This window comes from Cottoperca gobio, chromosome 21 (genome assembly GCF_900634415.1).
Source record: "Cottoperca gobio chromosome 21, fCotGob3.1, whole genome shotgun sequence".
NCBI lineage: Eukaryota > Metazoa > Chordata > Actinopteri > Perciformes > Bovichtidae > Cottoperca > Cottoperca gobio.
The window spans coordinates 13,152,626-13,169,252 of NC_041375.1; the positions used below are offsets into that span (position 1 = coordinate 13,152,626).

General features: G+C 40.5%; 2 protein-coding genes across 2 annotated transcripts in view; one reads left to right on the top strand and one right to left on the bottom strand.

Annotated features, from left to right (window-relative positions):
• Positions 1–681: 681 nt before the first annotated feature.
• LOC115026523 (sacsin-like) lies at positions 682–11,306 on the top strand. Its single transcript, XM_029459375.1, is given in 3 exon segments — positions 682–6,435; positions 6,437–6,814; positions 6,816–11,306. Coding segments are annotated over 3 exon segments (9,711 nt in total). The 3' UTR covers positions 10,395–11,306.
• A 1,463-nt stretch (positions 11,307–12,769) lies between these two features.
• Positions 12,770–16,627, bottom strand: part of LOC115026026 (disco-interacting protein 2 homolog A) — an 81,746-nt gene continuing 77,888 nt past the window's right edge. Inside the window, 3 exon segments of the mRNA XM_029458563.1 lie at positions 12,770–14,899; positions 15,153–15,276; positions 16,022–16,196. Coding sequence (XP_029314423.1) covers positions 14,647–14,899; positions 15,153–15,276; positions 16,022–16,196 — 552 coding nt within the window. The 3' untranslated portion in view covers positions 12,770–14,646.

Sequence of the window (16,627 nt, forward strand, 5' to 3'; positions counted from 1 at the left end):
GAGAATGATTTACTCTCAAAGTTACCTCTGTTTCAAACCATGAAAGGATCCTGTGTTGCCGCTCAATCAAAACAGGCTGTGCTTCTAATTTCTGGTCTAACAGTACCAACAGAGTTCCCTATGCCCAATAAAGTTGTGCAGTGTGCAAGTGAGGCTGATCGCAGACTGTTACAGCTGCTCAAAATTAAACTCTTGGACACCGCTGAAGCAGCTCATCTCCTCATTGACTGTATTGACGGTGGGACTTGTAGAAAAGAGGACACTGAGAAAATCATGACTTGGATTTTACAGCATGGTGATATCCTTTTCTCTCAAAATCCAACCTTGAAACGTAGATGTAAGGACTTGAGCTTCATTGAAGTGAATGGAAAGCTGAAAAAGCCCTCAGGATTTTTTGATCCAAGAATTCAAAGCTTTAAAGTCCTTTTTGAGTCAGATTTCTTCCCCCCACCTCTATACACTGGCACATTGCAGATGTTTCAAAGCCTAACAGATCTTGGATTGCTAAATAAAGAAGTAGATGTGTCACCCGAGCACTTGTTGCATGCTGCCGTATTGATTGACAAAGTGCATGTTGACTCTCAAACTGAGGCTCTCAATAGAGCTCAGGTGCTCTTGAAGATCTTGGATACTAATAATCTACTGTTAAAGTTTTCTCCTGAGCAGCTCGATCGCCTCAAAATGCTAAAATGGATCCCATGTGCTAAACCTGGTAATGACAAAAAACTCTGCAATGACAAGTCTCAGACGAGCTGTTTCTTCTGCCCTGATGAAATAAGACATTCTGTGTACGAGGACATTGTTGAGCATGTAATGCCTCTGGTGAGAAAGTTCAGTGACAGCATTAGCAACCAACTTGGTCTCAAACGCCTACCCCCACCTGAAAAGGTGATAGACAATTTGTTCATCTTGAAATCAAAAGCACAGAAAATGACTGATCCTGACACAAATGTGGATTTCAAAAGGAAGTTGCATAGCATTTACAAACACATGCAAGACCACACCTCTGAATTTTCAACAAAGATGAACAAGGACACACACTGGCTGTGGAGCCACAACCAGTTTGTATCACCACAAGATCTGGTTCTAGACTACCCACGTAATCTTGACCTGAGCTCTTACATTGGGAAGGTGCCAAATGAATTTCTGCCTTACAAGAAGTTACTCCTGGAGTTTGGTCTGAGAATGTTGCTTTCAGATGAAGAGATTATTGGCATTCTTCATTCTATCCAGCAAACCATTGAAGGAAGGCAACAGCCATTTGCAAGTTCCTCTGAGGTAAAAGTGTCAATAGAAATTCTTAACTGGCTGTGGAAAGAGAAGAAGACGGTTCACGATGACATCCCAGTGCCAGTCATCATAAGAGGTGAACAACATACCCTTAAACCACTGTCAACAGCAGTCTTCTGTGATGTGAGCAGAAATGGGTTGGAAGAGTACAGCCAGGAGGAAATTCATGTTATACATGAGGAAATCCCAAAAGCAGCTGCTGAATGGTTTAACATCCGATTTCTCAGTACTTACATCCTTGATCCAGAGTTAGTGGGAATAGAACAGTATGGACAATCTGAACCGATAACAACGAGGATTAAAAACATCCTTAAGGAGTATGATGAGGAAAGTGACCTCTTCAAAGAGCTCATTCAAAATGCAGAGGATGCTGGCGCAGAAGCCTGCAAATTCTTGGTGGATTTCAGAGTGCACAAAGATGCCCCTGAAAGTCTCATTGACCCTGACATGACCCTTTGTCAGGGACCTTGCCTTTGGGCATATAATAATGAGAAATTCAAAGCTGAGGATTGGAAAAATATTGTCAGAGTTGGCTCTGCCTCCAAGGAAAACATGGTGGAAAAAATTGGAAAGTTTGGACTTGGATTCAATACTGTGTATCATGTAACAGATGTTCCTTCTATCCTCAGTGGCAACAGTCTTCTCATACTTGATCCAAATGTAACTCACCTCAAGAAGCACATCAAACATAAAACAAATCCTGGAATCAAGCTGGATCTCTCTCAGAAACGACTTTTCCATTGGTTTCCTGGTCAATTTGGACCATATGAACGCATTTTTGATTGCAATTTCAGCAGCCAAAGTCTCCCTGAACCCTATCCAGGTACTCTGATCAAACTACCTTTTCGAACTGAAGAAGAGGCTCTCAAGTCAGAAATATGTGAAAAGGTGTATCACAAACACGATATTATCACTTTTCAACAGCACTTCACTACCAATTCACAAACACACCTGCTGTTTTTGAAGAACATAAATACATTATCTTTACAAAGTATCTCAAACAATGGATCAACTCCACCAAGAGATAACGAAATAGAAACCGTCTTCAATGTCTCCAAAACCACTCTGAGTACAATGAGTATTCCTGATGAAACCATCGTGTCTATGCAGCATCAAGCCAAGAAAGCATTGATGAAACTTGATGGGAAATGCAAAGAGGTCATTGACTGCTGCACAGTCAACATTGTCCAAATCACCAGTAAGCAATCTGGTGTAACTGAAGTCCAGTCCTGGCTCCTGTGCAACTGCTTTGGGACACATCAGTCTTTGCAAATGGCCCTTCAAGAAAACAAGCAAGCCAAGTTCTCTTTGCCCATCGGGGGGATTGCTGTGCTTTTGCAAAATGATCCAGGAACTGGAAAACTGGCTTCATTACAAACAGATCTTGTTGGACAGGCATTTTGCTTCCTTCCCCTTTCCATTAACACAGGTCTTCCAGTCAATGTAAATGGAACATTTGCTGTGACGAGCAACCGAAAAGGTCTGTGGGAGAGTGGAGAGAAACATGACTGGAACAAAGCCCTACTTCAGGATCCTGTAGTGACGGCATATGTTACTGCACTTTTGGCACTAAAGAAAATGTCTGAAAACAAGCAACTAGAAACGTACTGCTATCACACCTTTTGGCCCGATAGAGAGAAAGTAAGTGAAACTTTCAAGCCTTTGGTTGATGCATTGTACACCGCCATTGCTCAGCACTCCATTGGCCCTGAGCTCTTTAGTGATGGAGAACATTGGTGCTCAATGAACAGTGCCATATTTCTACACGAGAGCATCCAAAAGGATAACGACATCAGTGCACTTGCAGTGCAGGTTTGCAAGAAACATGCAAAAGCACCCAACCATGTTGTTCCTCTTCCACTGTGGTTGAGAAATAGCTTCAAACAGTCTGGCCTAGAGGAGGCTATACAAAACAGAACATGGAACTGGGAAAAGTTTTACCAAAAAGCTGTGTTTAACAACCTTGATACCATGGACCCTAAGAGTAGAGATACTCTTGTGCTGCATGCTATTGACCTTAATATCAAAGAAATTGACAAACTACTGGTCTGCTATCCATGCATTCCCACAAAAGGTGGAGAGCTCCAGCATATCAGCAAACTTGTGAATCCATCAGGGAAAGTGGCCTGTCTTTTTGAACCAGACGAAGGACGCTTGCTTGGTGGTACCAAAAATGACTTTTGCTCCCCCAAAAGGATTACACGCTTGTTGGAACTTGGAATGGAAAATGATCATCTCCCATTGAAAGACATCACAGAGAAAGCAGGAACAATCCCCAAGACCTGGAAAACTGACAAAAAGAAAGCATGTGGGCATTTGAATTGTCTTCTTGAACTTATGAAGAATCACATGAATGACAAAGACTCTCTCCAATGGGAAACACTGAGGATGACAACATTTCTCCCAGCATTTTCCCCTGGTGACACAACAATGGAAAGAGATGTCACACTTAGAAGGCCCATTGATATTTTTAGTGACAAATGCTCCCCACTTGTTAACATGACACATCACGTGCTGGATCATACTAATCTGAAAATACACAACACTGATCCAGTCCTGCACATTTTGGGAGTTCAGGACAGTCCAGGGTCTGAGAAAGTGCTTCAGCAACTGCAAGAAGCATGTGAGCAATCTCAATACATTGACCCATCCATGCTTCACAAGATAGCATATGAATGCTATAAATTTCTGAATCAGTTGCTCAGTGATTCTGGGGATTCAACTTTCATTTCACAGAGGGCAAATTCATTCCCATTCATTCTTGTTGGCGGTACATTTATAAATGTGAACCTTGTTGCGGAAAATGAGCAATTTGAAGCAAAACCTTATCTCTATGTACTTCCAACTGCCTTTGATGGTTTCAGGAGACTCTGGGAAAGTGTAGGTGTTGCAAAATCTTTTACAACCAGTCAGTTTCTAACTGTGCTCCAGGAATTACACTCTCAACATGGTAGCAAGATCCTGCCAAAGAATGACCTATCAATTTGCCTCACAATTCTAAAAAGAGGGATATATGAGGCCAAAGATAAAACAACCATTGACTGCCTGATACCCAATGAACATGGTGTTTTACAACCTGCAAGTGAGATGTTTTACAATGACAGCCCATGGATGTCAGTCGCTCCAGGTGTCACATTGTGTCACGAGAATATCCCACGTGTTATGGCTCGCCACTTTGGAATCAAAACTACCAGGCATCATACCCTGCAAAACCACATAGTTGAGAACATTTCACCATTTGCTTTTCAGTTTGAACAGCAGGAACAACTAACTGTTCGAATTAAAAACATAATTTCAGCTTATCCATCAAAGAAGGATATCCTTAAAGAGCTTATCCAAAATGCTGATGATGCGGAGGCCACAGAAATTCACTTTGTTTGGGACAAACGACAGCATGGCATAAAAAAAACATTTGGGAAGAAATGGAACCAACTGCAGGGACCCGCACTGTGTGTGTTCAACAACAAATTGTTTTCTGGTGCTGACCTGGCCGGCATTCAACAGCTGGGAGAAGGAGGAAAGCACAACTCCCCAGGGAAGATAGGAAAATACGGAGTAGGATTCAATTCTGTTTACCATCTGACTGACTGCCCCTCAATCCTCACTGGAGATGAACTGCTCTGCATTTCTGATCCCAATCAAAAATACATTGAAAGTCATTCAGACAAGCCACCAGCTGGCATTGGCTATAAACTAGCTGACACTTTCAAGAACATGTACATGGATGTCTACAATTCCTTTCTTCCAGAGAAATTTTCTCTTAAAGAAGGCACTATGTTCAGATTACCTTTAAGGATGGGTACCATGGCAAACAGCTCTAAAATATCACAGCAGGGAGTCACTGACCATGACATGGAAGAACTATGTTCTGCACTCTCTGAAGATCCTGAAGGACTAATTCTGTTTCTGAAAAACATCTGCAAAATAGCAGTCCATGAAATCAATGAACAATCAGGGAAACTTGAAACCATCTTCATGGTTGAAAAAAGTCTACCACAGAAATACAGAGAAAGAAAAGATGCTTTTGTAAAACTTCAACAAAATGCACTGCAATCTGACAAACCAAATACACCAGACAAGGTCATTTATGGAACCCAAATTAAAACTTCTGATAAAAGACAAACTGAATGGATCATTGCAGAACAGTTTGGCACATTCAAAAACAGTAGTGATGGTGAGCTAACACCATCAGAAAAACTTCCCCAAGCAGCAATAGCGGCTCGTGTGAACTCGTGTTTAGATCGAGCACCATCCAGCCCTATGGATTTTAAAGGAGAAGCATTTTGTTCACTTCCTTTGCCAGGAAAAACTGGACTGCCAGTGCATGTCAATGCAAACTTTGAGGTAGATTCTGCCAGGAGAAGCCTTTGGAAAGCAGATGGGCAAAGTCTCAAATCTAACTGGAATGAATCTCTGAAACAGAATGTCATTGCTCCACTTTATGCCGATCTCCTTCAGTACTTCAGCCTTATCAATGCAAACAAGAAAGCCACTAGGGAAAGTATTAAGTCATTTTACTTGTGTTTTTGGCCAACTGTGTCCACAGATGTTGGCAAGGACTGGCATGAAATGATACATGAGGTATACAGATCAATCAAAGAAAGAGGCCTTGATGTGATTCCAGTGTTGAGGAGTTCAACACGCATAATCGCAGGCCGAGAATTAAAGCAGCACTCATTTGACTGGTGTAATGTCAGAGAAGCTGAAACAACTAAGACACCTTATCTGACACACTCAGAAATGGACGATATAAAGATAAATCCTATTTTGGAAGATCTTGGAATGACATTGGTTCCTTGTTTCATGCAAAACGTTTGGAGAAGTTTCAGATCTGCAGGCATTGAAGTGAAAGATGTGAATCCTTCAACTGTGCAGACTTTCCTGAGAGAAACAACCCTCAATGATCCAACCCAAACAGACAAGGATTTACCCCTGCCCATAACTGCTACTCTGATCAGAGATGGAACAAGATGTTCTGAGCTCTTGAGTTTCTGCTTAAAAGACTTGAAAAAGATCCCCATGGACAATTCCATTTCACTCAATGGACTTCCACTTCTGCTCACAAGCGATAAAGTTTTGAGAGTGTTTAACTCCAAAACTCCCAAGCTGATATCAAACTATGACTCCCTGTTCCATTGGCTACAACGAACAGTTTGCAGACTTTCAGACCAACAAAGACAACAGTCCTGTTCTACAAACTTTAAACCTTGTCAAATGTTTGACAGTTCCCTGTGCAGCGGAATATCTGAAACCGTTAATTCAGCAGCTTCTTCAGAAATGTGAAGTTGATCCACAAAGTGGTCTTCATGTCCCAAACGAGACAATGTTGAGGTGGTTGACATTACTTTGGAAATTCTTAGTAAGTCAAATTAATCCTGGAACATCTAGGGATGATGATCAAAGTCTGACATTAAGTGATGTGAAGCAGCTCTTCAACGACTGCTGCATTTTACCTGTTGTGTGTCCAAGGTTGAACAACAAGCACTTCCTGCAAACAATGAAAGACATGCCGAGTGTGATTCAGTTTGGCCTCAGAAAGGGAAATATCAGGCATCCTTTTTAAACTTGGTTTTCTGAAGCTTGACAATAAATTCTTCTCTGACGTACTTTTAGGCCGACAGGAAGGTTTACTTCTATACCCTGAACTTCTGGATGTGAATGATAAAAGCTCTGTGTTGGACCAGGTCTACAACGTTAAACATTCAGAGTTTTCCCAGCTTTCAATTGCTGAGATGAAAGAGCTTCAGTGTTTCCTGCAGTCTGGAGTATCCAAGTCCAAAGACAAACAAGTTTATCAAAGTAAGCTCAAATCCTTGCCATTATTTGAGACAATACATGGTGAACGAGTGAGAATTGATGGACCTAAACAGGTATTTATCCTCATCAGCACATATTCAAAGACCTTTCCAGATTTGTTCCTCCTGCCTGACAGCAACATCATTTTTCTCCAAAACAGTCAAGAGAACTTAAGTCTGCCAGAAACATTGAACATCAAAACCCTGACTGATTTGGACTATTTCATGAGGTTCATTCTGCCCATTGTTCACACACTCACAGAAATGCAGATGATTGACTGCCTCAAACTGTTACTGTCACCACTTTTCCATTATCTTAAGTATAAGGAAAAAATCATCTCCTCAATGAAAACAGTGAAATTGATTCGCAGTTCTCAAGGCAGATTGGAGATGGCATCATACTACTTTGATGAGAGTGTGGAGCTATACAAGGAAATGTTGCCCCAAGAGAGATTTGTGCCTGAGAGATTTTGGACTGAGTTGTGTGAAAGAGAGCTACAAACAAAAGGACCACAGTTACTGATAGAACTTGGAATGAAGCATGTTGTGTCAAAACAAGAGATAATAGGTTTTGCACACCAGTTAGAATCAGACGCAAAAGGAAACGGTCAACTTAAAGAGTTGAAACGGAAATCATCATTAATATTCAAAGCAGCCTTGAATATAGTGAGTGACAACAAAGAGGAAAGCCTTCTGAAGAGCATTGCTGACATCAAGTTCATTTTTCCCGTGACAATTCAAGATGAACTGTGCAAATATCACCAACCATTTGCTGCTGAGAGAACTGCTGTTACAATCAGGGGATCTTTGATGGATGGTGATCCTAAGCATCAAGAACTAATTTGGTCCTCAATGCCAATCATACATCTACCTGTTTATAAGTCACAGAAGCTCCTGAAAATGATGAATAATGCAGGAGTGCATGAGCAACCACCTTCACACTGTGTAACCAGTAACATGAGCAACATCTGTCAGTCACCCTGTGAAACTGACAAGTTGATCAAAACCCGCGCTAATGTGTTTCGAAGTGCATATGCCTACCTGCAAGCAAATGGGTTTGAAGGCCCGCTCTTGGCTGGTCTTCCTGTTGTGTTGGTTGAAAAAGACAACGAACTTGTAAGGCCTGATGATACGTCTTTTTCACTCCCCAATGACCATGAGTTCAGACCGTATTTGTACCAAATCTCTCCAAAGGATATCATTTTCCAAGAGTTCTTCAAGAAAATTGGAGTTAACGACAAACCTACTGCAGTGCAGTATTGTAATGTTCTGGAGGCCGTTCATGCAGATTCCTGTGATAAACTCCAACTAAACCCAAACCAACAGATAACAGTGAAACGCGCTGTTGAGCAGTTTTTTACGTTAATCAAAACTCAAGGAAACCGGTCCCCTATTGACGATGTAGAGACTTTGTATCTTCCTGCTGTAGATGGTAAATTATACCCATCATGCACACTCTACTACAATGATACAGCGTTTGAGACCAAAAGGTTAGAAGAAGCGCTGGAGAAAAAGTTCCTGTTGCTGGAGAAACTCAGTGAATGTCATTTAGATAAGGACAAATATGCTCATCATCGGTTGCTGCAATTGCTGCCTCAGAATTTGAGGCCTAAAATGCTGACTGAATTCACTGAGGAGAAAGTAGTGGAATCACACATGCAGCTTTGTGAGCTCGAGACTGACTGTGAGTTTAGAGGATGGTTTGACAAACATCTGTCCTCTGGAGCATTTACACATGGACTAATCTGTCTTATCAGAGACAAGTCTGAGGGACAAATAACACAAGAATATGCTACTGACATGTGCAAGAAGACTTTTGGCAGTATTCAGATTGTCTGCTGCAAAAGTCTGAAAACTGAGATTTGGGTGAATAAACAGCCACTAAACCGAACTGCCTCTAAAACTGATGTTTTTGTCAAACGAGGGCAACAAGGTTGCATCTTTTACTTGAAACACAACAATGACTTGGATCCCATGGTGATAAGTGACATCAATATGACTTTGACAATGGAGATTAATGCTCTTTTAGGCAACATATTGCAATCAAGTCACCTCCCAGTCCTTGGACACCTTCTCATGTGTAACAGTCTGCAAGATGTTCTGCAAACTCTGGCTAAGAAAGGGATCCAAGACAGTGGTGAAACTAAGAGCTTCCTCCTCAATCCACCAGCCCCGGGAACAGAAATTCCAGAGGAATGGCATGATTCCTTAGACATGAACGTCCTCAATAACTTTGAAGAGGGAGAATATGTTGGCTACAGCACTAACGACAAGTATATCTATGCAGTCATTGTTGAAGAACTGCCTGGGCACTCAGGACCATATTCACGGAGATACAAAATAGAAATTGGAGAAGATGAGCCAATTGAAGTCAGTTGTATTGACCTGTATCAGTTTAAAAGACAAAAGAAGCCAGAACCTAAAGGGAGGACATGCACATCTTCTGAATCTTCTTGCATGGAGCTGGTGCCACTAGCAGGAGCTTTGCCACATTCTACCAAACCATCAACTACAAGTTCCTCATCCACGAGATCCTCACCAGCCTCTATTGAGGAAGCAAAAATGGAAATTGACAAATGTCTGACAGAGATCTGGACTCTTCCTGAGGAGGAGAAGCATAAAGCCATCAAACGACTGTACCTTAGATGGCATCCTGACAAAAACCCCGACTGCCAACTTCTCGCCACCGAGGCATTCAAATACTTGCAGAATAGAATTGATGAGCTCAGCAAAGGGAAAGGCAAAAATACAGGCTCGTCATATTCAAGCGGAAATTCAAATTACAGCAACTTCTATCAGAGCTGGAATCAGGAGGCCAGGCATCACAGAAATGGCCGAGACAGATTCTCTAGAGGCAACCATTCCTACAATTTTTGGACCCATAATGAAAATGTCCCAAGGCCAGACAAAGAGGAGGCCCAGCGCTGGTGTAGGCAAGCTCGCTGTGATCTCACTGCAGCTTACAAAGATGTTGGTGGCGCAAGTACAGAGTGGTGTCTGTTCAAAGTCCATCAAGCAGTGGAAAAGTCTCTCACAGCTGCAAAGTATAAAAAAGATGGTCAGCATCCCACCAGCTGCTCCATTTCAGCCCTTGCAGCACGAGTTTCCCTCTACAACCTCCAACTCAGAGTTCTGCCTCAAATTGTGGAGAATCTGAAGAAGCTTGGCGTGGACGACAAAAAAACTCAGTATCCAAACTGCCATCCATTTCCCCATATTCCAAATGAACAGTTCAAATCAGAGAATGAATTGTTAGCACTGGACAAGGCAGCTGAGCTTCTCAGTAAAGTAGAGGCTTTTGTAAATTAGGGATTCAAGACAAACTGACATGTTGGCAGAGTCAATTTAAAATTGTTGTTCGAAATGCTGTTAGCCATATTTGATATTGAAACAAATAATGGCATCATTTGTTTAAAAGGACAGACCTAAGCATGATATGACTTATTGTATTATATGTTGTGAGAGTTCTGAAGTTAAACAGATTTATTTGGGACTCATTACCATGACCATGTTGTAGACATTTATGACAACTCACTGAGGACCAATATAATAACTTTATGCTTTCCTTATTGAAATGAAAATATGAAAGTTTTTGTTGTAATGTTATAATTTGTAACTACTCACTTTTCAATACTTTAAAATATTTTTAACTTCTCACTGAGTACCAATATAATAATTGTATGACTTTGTTATGAAAATGAAAACATCAAGATTCTTTTTGCGATCTTGTTAACATTTACAATTTCTCACTAAGGGTCAATATAATCTTTTTATTACTTCAATATGAAAATGCAAATTATTTTTTTGTTTAAGCACTCTTGTAAACATTTACTACTACTCACTCAATTCCAATATAATATCTGTAAGACTTTGTTATGAAGATGAAAACATCAAGATTTTTTTGCAATCTTGTAAACATGTATAACGACTCACTGAGGATCAATACAATATCTGTATTTCTTTTGTTCCTCACTGATTTTCACTGAGTTATCCGGCTGGCTAACACTGGAACATACAGAAATACAGAGAAAATTAAATGTAATGTTATGGTTTGTTGTCATTTATTACTACTCTGACGATCAATATAATCACTGTACCACTTTGTTATGAAAACGCAAGTATCAAATCATTTTGTGGAATTCTGTCACAATTCTAATGTTTTTGTTCATTTTCTTACCTTTTGAAATGAAAAAAAAGAAATGAATTAAAGGATAAAATGGCTTTCCTTGTTTCCCATTTTTTTTTATACCATAGTAAACTGTGTCCAGGGGTAGACACTATATCACTATAACTAGTGAATTTACTTATATTACTCTATTACCACTCTCTGAAAGAACATAATCCATTGCTTGTGTTTTATTTAATTGGGTTGCATCTTTTGTTTAAAGAAAGATTTCTGCAATATAATAAGTACTGTCAATACTAAAAGATTACATTAAATCTGTAGACTAGTATATCAGAAAGGTTCAGTCATATGGCATCTTTAAGATTTGCTTCACGAGTCATAAAAAAGGGTTGTGGATATATTTTTAAATGAAGTTTTAAGGGATAATGGATGATGCCTCACAAATAGTAGGTTGTGTTTTGTGGAGTGCTTCTTTTCCCCCACCTCATTCATTATTATGTAACGCACAACTTGGAGGTTATTATCTTGCTTATACTATGGACAATTGCCCTGCCGCTTGCAATGCTTGACAACATCTAGAGACCCTGGAGAGAAAGAGATTGCTCTTAAATCAACATACCTGTACTCATACTTCAACAATAGCGAATAGCATTACATCCTGTTGTAAATTCCCCTAAAATAGCCGTCCTATCACTCTTTTAACAAAAGATTATAAGATACTAGCCTTAGTGTATGCTAACAGAATAAGGATGTTGGATGTTATTGTAGCTGAAACTCAAAAAAACATACGTAAAACTTGGGATTGCAAGACTCATATCAGATATGTTGGATTCTGCTGATGCCGTTTTAAATCTAGGTTTTGTTTTTGGACTTTTACAAGGCCTCTGACATATTTGAGAACAAATGTCTTTTAGTCCCTGAAGGCGTTTGGTTCTGGTAAAACCTTTGTTGACATTTCTAGGAATTTTCATAATATTAATAGTTGAGTTGTAATCAACTTCAGAACCTCTAACATATTTCAAATTAATAAGAGTGGGTGAAGCAAGGTTGACTATCAATTTTTAATTTATGTTATTAATGTCAAAATTTGAAAGCCAGACATTTTGGGAGTTAAACATTTCACAACTGGCAAATAATGCTCAGCTTTTTCTAAAATACAAGAATCATTAGATTTTCCAATTCTCCAATGCTTCAGGTATAATTGAATATGTTCAAACGTGAACTTTTGTCTCTAAATAATCGTGATGATTCTGTAACTGTAAATATCTCGTTAAAGGGTTACATTATTATTGTTATTATTTCCGAAGTATTAAGGGTTTATCATGACTAAACAAAATGTCTAAAACCGATTCAATAGACACTTTGGCTCTGTATCATTAGTAAATGGGGTCCACTGACATCATATAATTCCAATTTACAAGAAGCAGGAACTGACCTGCGATATGTTTACTGCGACCTCAGAATGTAGCATGTAGAAAAGCTTTAAATAAAAACAAACTTTGAATATTCTTATATTGGACAGGACAACTAAAGGATCGGTTGCCAGCGAAGACAAACATTTTAAGTTAAAAGCAATTTTTTTTATTCATTAAGAAATCAAGTTATGAAAATAATGACAACTAAACATATATCAGACAAATGTATCTTTCCATATGTTAACAATAAAAGTTTGCTCCGGAGGATGTGTCACCAGAGCATCGCCGTCTTCTCCTTGTGCTCGGAGTGTGCTTCGTCTCCTCCTGTAAGTGGTCAGTCCCCACTGTTCTTTCATACTATAAAAATGTTTACAAGGCTTTTCATGTCTCTTCTCAATGTCCACACATGAGAATACGTTTCGAATCATTTCTGTTTGTGAGGGAGGAGTTCACATATATACCAGATTCAGTCTTTGTGTTATGTCGCCGTCTCCTCCATCTATTAATAATTTACACAAAACCTGTACATACTTACAGCAGGCTGGAGCCTGTTTCTGAAGGGATGTGCACATAGAAAAAAGAAGCAACATACACTGAAGTGAATCTTTACAAAGTCAACATGATAAGGTGGGAGGTCAAGGTGTTACGAGCATATTAGACGCTTGCCTTCATACGATTCATGCAACTCACAACATTTTCCAACTCTCATTCAACCCTATGGCACTCGGAATGAGGCTACGACATTCTGCATCAAACCCACACCGGCTGCAATTTCTTCCAGTCTTTTGCTTTGAAACACACATTCAATGCAACTGACAATAGGGACAGACATTATTAAAAATATTTATGGAGTGTGTGTTTGTTATGGCTGATGTTACGATCAAGTATAATCATCTTAGCCAAAAAGATGAGACTTTGGGTGCAATAAGAGCAGGATTTACCATACCTAACCTCCCTCTGCATATTCCCCCCCTATCCAACAGCTGATGAACTTCACAAAATTAAGTTAAACAGGAGCTGGGATAGGAAGAGGCGTCTGAAAAAACACTTAAGGCTTAAGTCGTATCATTTGGCACGTTGCTAATAGAAAGCAACGATTATATTCCTCGCCATCTCATGACTGCGAATGATCGGCACTTACTGTCTGCAGTCATTCGAAGCAACGTCTTTCACATCACTCATATTGCATTTTGTTCGGATAAAACAATAACTATATTACACATTTTTAGATTTAGAAAAGAACGAGATTGAGTTAAACCACATCATTATTTCTACACGTTCTGTTACCGATATCACAAACTAAAAAGGACTACTGCTGGGATGAGCCACGAACAACACTGACTTGCCCCTCCGACACGTGTGCTTCTTTGTTGATGCAATAACACTAAAATCAGGGTTCACTTAAGGGCGCAGCTGTAATCTGAAGAGCTGCTCCCACAGATGTAATGACGATGAACGTGGACGTAGACCTTTTCTATGAAAACGCATCCGACGTGCAACGGCACAGGAGGCTCTGTGAACACGAAACATGTAGGAGCTACTTTGAGCCAGGGCTAGGGGTGCTGGCGTCAGTCCTGTACTATGGCACAAGTGTATGGCAAACACAACTAACATTCAGAATATTGGAGATTGACAAAGTAAATTATGTTAATTGCACAGTGTACCTTAACCAGCTGCTTCACTGCTATCCTGTGTCCTGGGTTTTAAGGAGTCAGACGCTCTATCATACATACATACATACAAAACTCTCTTCAACAAAACCAAAACGCCCTTTAAAACATTATTTCTTGAGGCAAGAAATCGCAGCGAGAAACAGACATGAGGTTTGTGTCGATCTTATTTCTCTAGGAATTTCTCTCCATTTCGCTGTGAAGTTTTGCATCCACGTTCCTAGCTGAAAGTAATGCTCGCTTTCTTTCGACAGAAGCCACACTGACCCCGGAGCTCCGCATTTACTGTCCTGCCGTCTCCTATTGTGTGATGAGCCATGTGGAGGGGTAACCCTCCTGCAGCAGGGCCCTCACATGTTGTAAGCCACGTATATGGGGTCCAGCTGGTCGGCTAGGAATCCGTCTCTGAGGTGCATGCGTTGCTTCTCCCCTCTGGAGTTGATGGGGATGACGCCGGGGTCGACCACCACCACCACTCCTACGATGAGGTAGTGCTCCTCCAGGACAACGTTGGTGACCAGGGCGACCAGGTCCAGGGCCTCCTGCTCGGATCCCTCCAGTTCCACAACCACCACGAGGAGGTTGGTCCAAGTGAACACCGCACTGGGGGGGAGGAGGAGGGAGGGAGGGAGGGAAGGAAAAAAGGAAGGGGAGACAAATAAAAAGAAAAGATAGCAGGAGGAGAAAAGGAGGTGAGCATGAGGGAAAGACATGGGAAGCGGAAAAGGGAAGATGGGTGAAGTCAGTAATCAGAATTCATGTTGCTTTTCTATATTTTGAATATAAAATGGATGAACATATGACTACATAAGGATTTGAACTGAATAATAATAAAGTAGTGATGTCAATTTCTTACCATTCAGCTATGCTCTTGTGAGAACGGATAACGGAGGTCTCGATGTCAATTGGGTGATACCTCATTCCCCTCAGCTCCAGAGTCTCATCAAGAGAGCCCACCACGTAGAGGGCGTCATGCCGCTCTGAGACACACACACACACACACACACACACACACACACACACACACACACACACACACACACACACACACACACACACACACACACACACACACACACACACACACACACACACACACACACAGATTTGTCTAATTAGCTCTAATTAAAGAAAGTGTTGAGCTGATGTTAGAGAAAAAAGCAGGAGGATTAAAAGTGACAAAACACAAAGCAATGTACTGAGATATAATGTGGAGGGTTGAAGCACAACGATTACCTTGGATTTACTCATGTGCATTAACTTGAGAAGGAAAAACTTCCATAGGACTCCGATGTAAAAAGTAAAAATAATATATATTGTTATTCAGCAGTTCTGTTGTATCTTTTTTTACAGGAGTAATCAAAGTGAAGTTCTCCTGATAAGCAAACTGTACTAAGGTAAGAACATTTTGTTAACTTGAGCCTGAACTGAACAAAACCATAGACTGTATAAAACACACGTTTTTACCTCAATGAGCACAAAAGCCCTATTTCTCTTAAAGCGACAGTAACCTACATCACAGTTCTAACGGAAAGCTTATATAGTGTTGTCTTTAAAAAGAATATCATGCTTACATTAACATGACTTTATTGACTTATTCAATGAAAGCACCAAATATCTCAAGTTACATAAACCTATAAACAAAATACAGACGGCACCTTTATTGAACTAAAACGTATATAAATGTAACTTGGCTCACACAGAGCGAGCACTTGTGATTCTCACCTCCGCTGGCATCCGTCAGCTCAGTGCGTCGCAGGAAGCCCAGGTAGCCCGTCCTCGCCCAGACAGTCTGGGTGTCGCCGAAGCTGAGCTTAGTGTTGAAGTGGTCAGCATGCATCGCCTCCTCACCATAAACTGTGTAGTAGCCTGTGGCGTTGTGAGGACTGCTCACCCAGACCTATTACACACACAATAATGATGAGTTGTAACTATTACATGGATGATCACACACACACACACACACACACACACGCACACACACACACACACACACACACACACACACACACACACACACACACACACACACACACACACACCTATGTGCTGTAGTTAAATTAGTTTTCATTAGCAACTGCTGTTTGTGTCGTTACTTTTCTGCCTTGAAAATTTGATTATTAATAAAATGTAAAATTCTTCAGTGTCTATCACCTGTTTGTGTGATCAGCTTTCCTCCTTACACTTACTTTTTTAACTGCAGTAGTGATACAATATGTGTGTGTGTGTGTGTGTGTGTGTGTGTGTGTGTGTCTGACATCACAGTGCAAGGACAAGCTGTGTAGTGACAGCACAGCTTTTCTTACAATGCAAATGTGTGTTCTTGCGTAG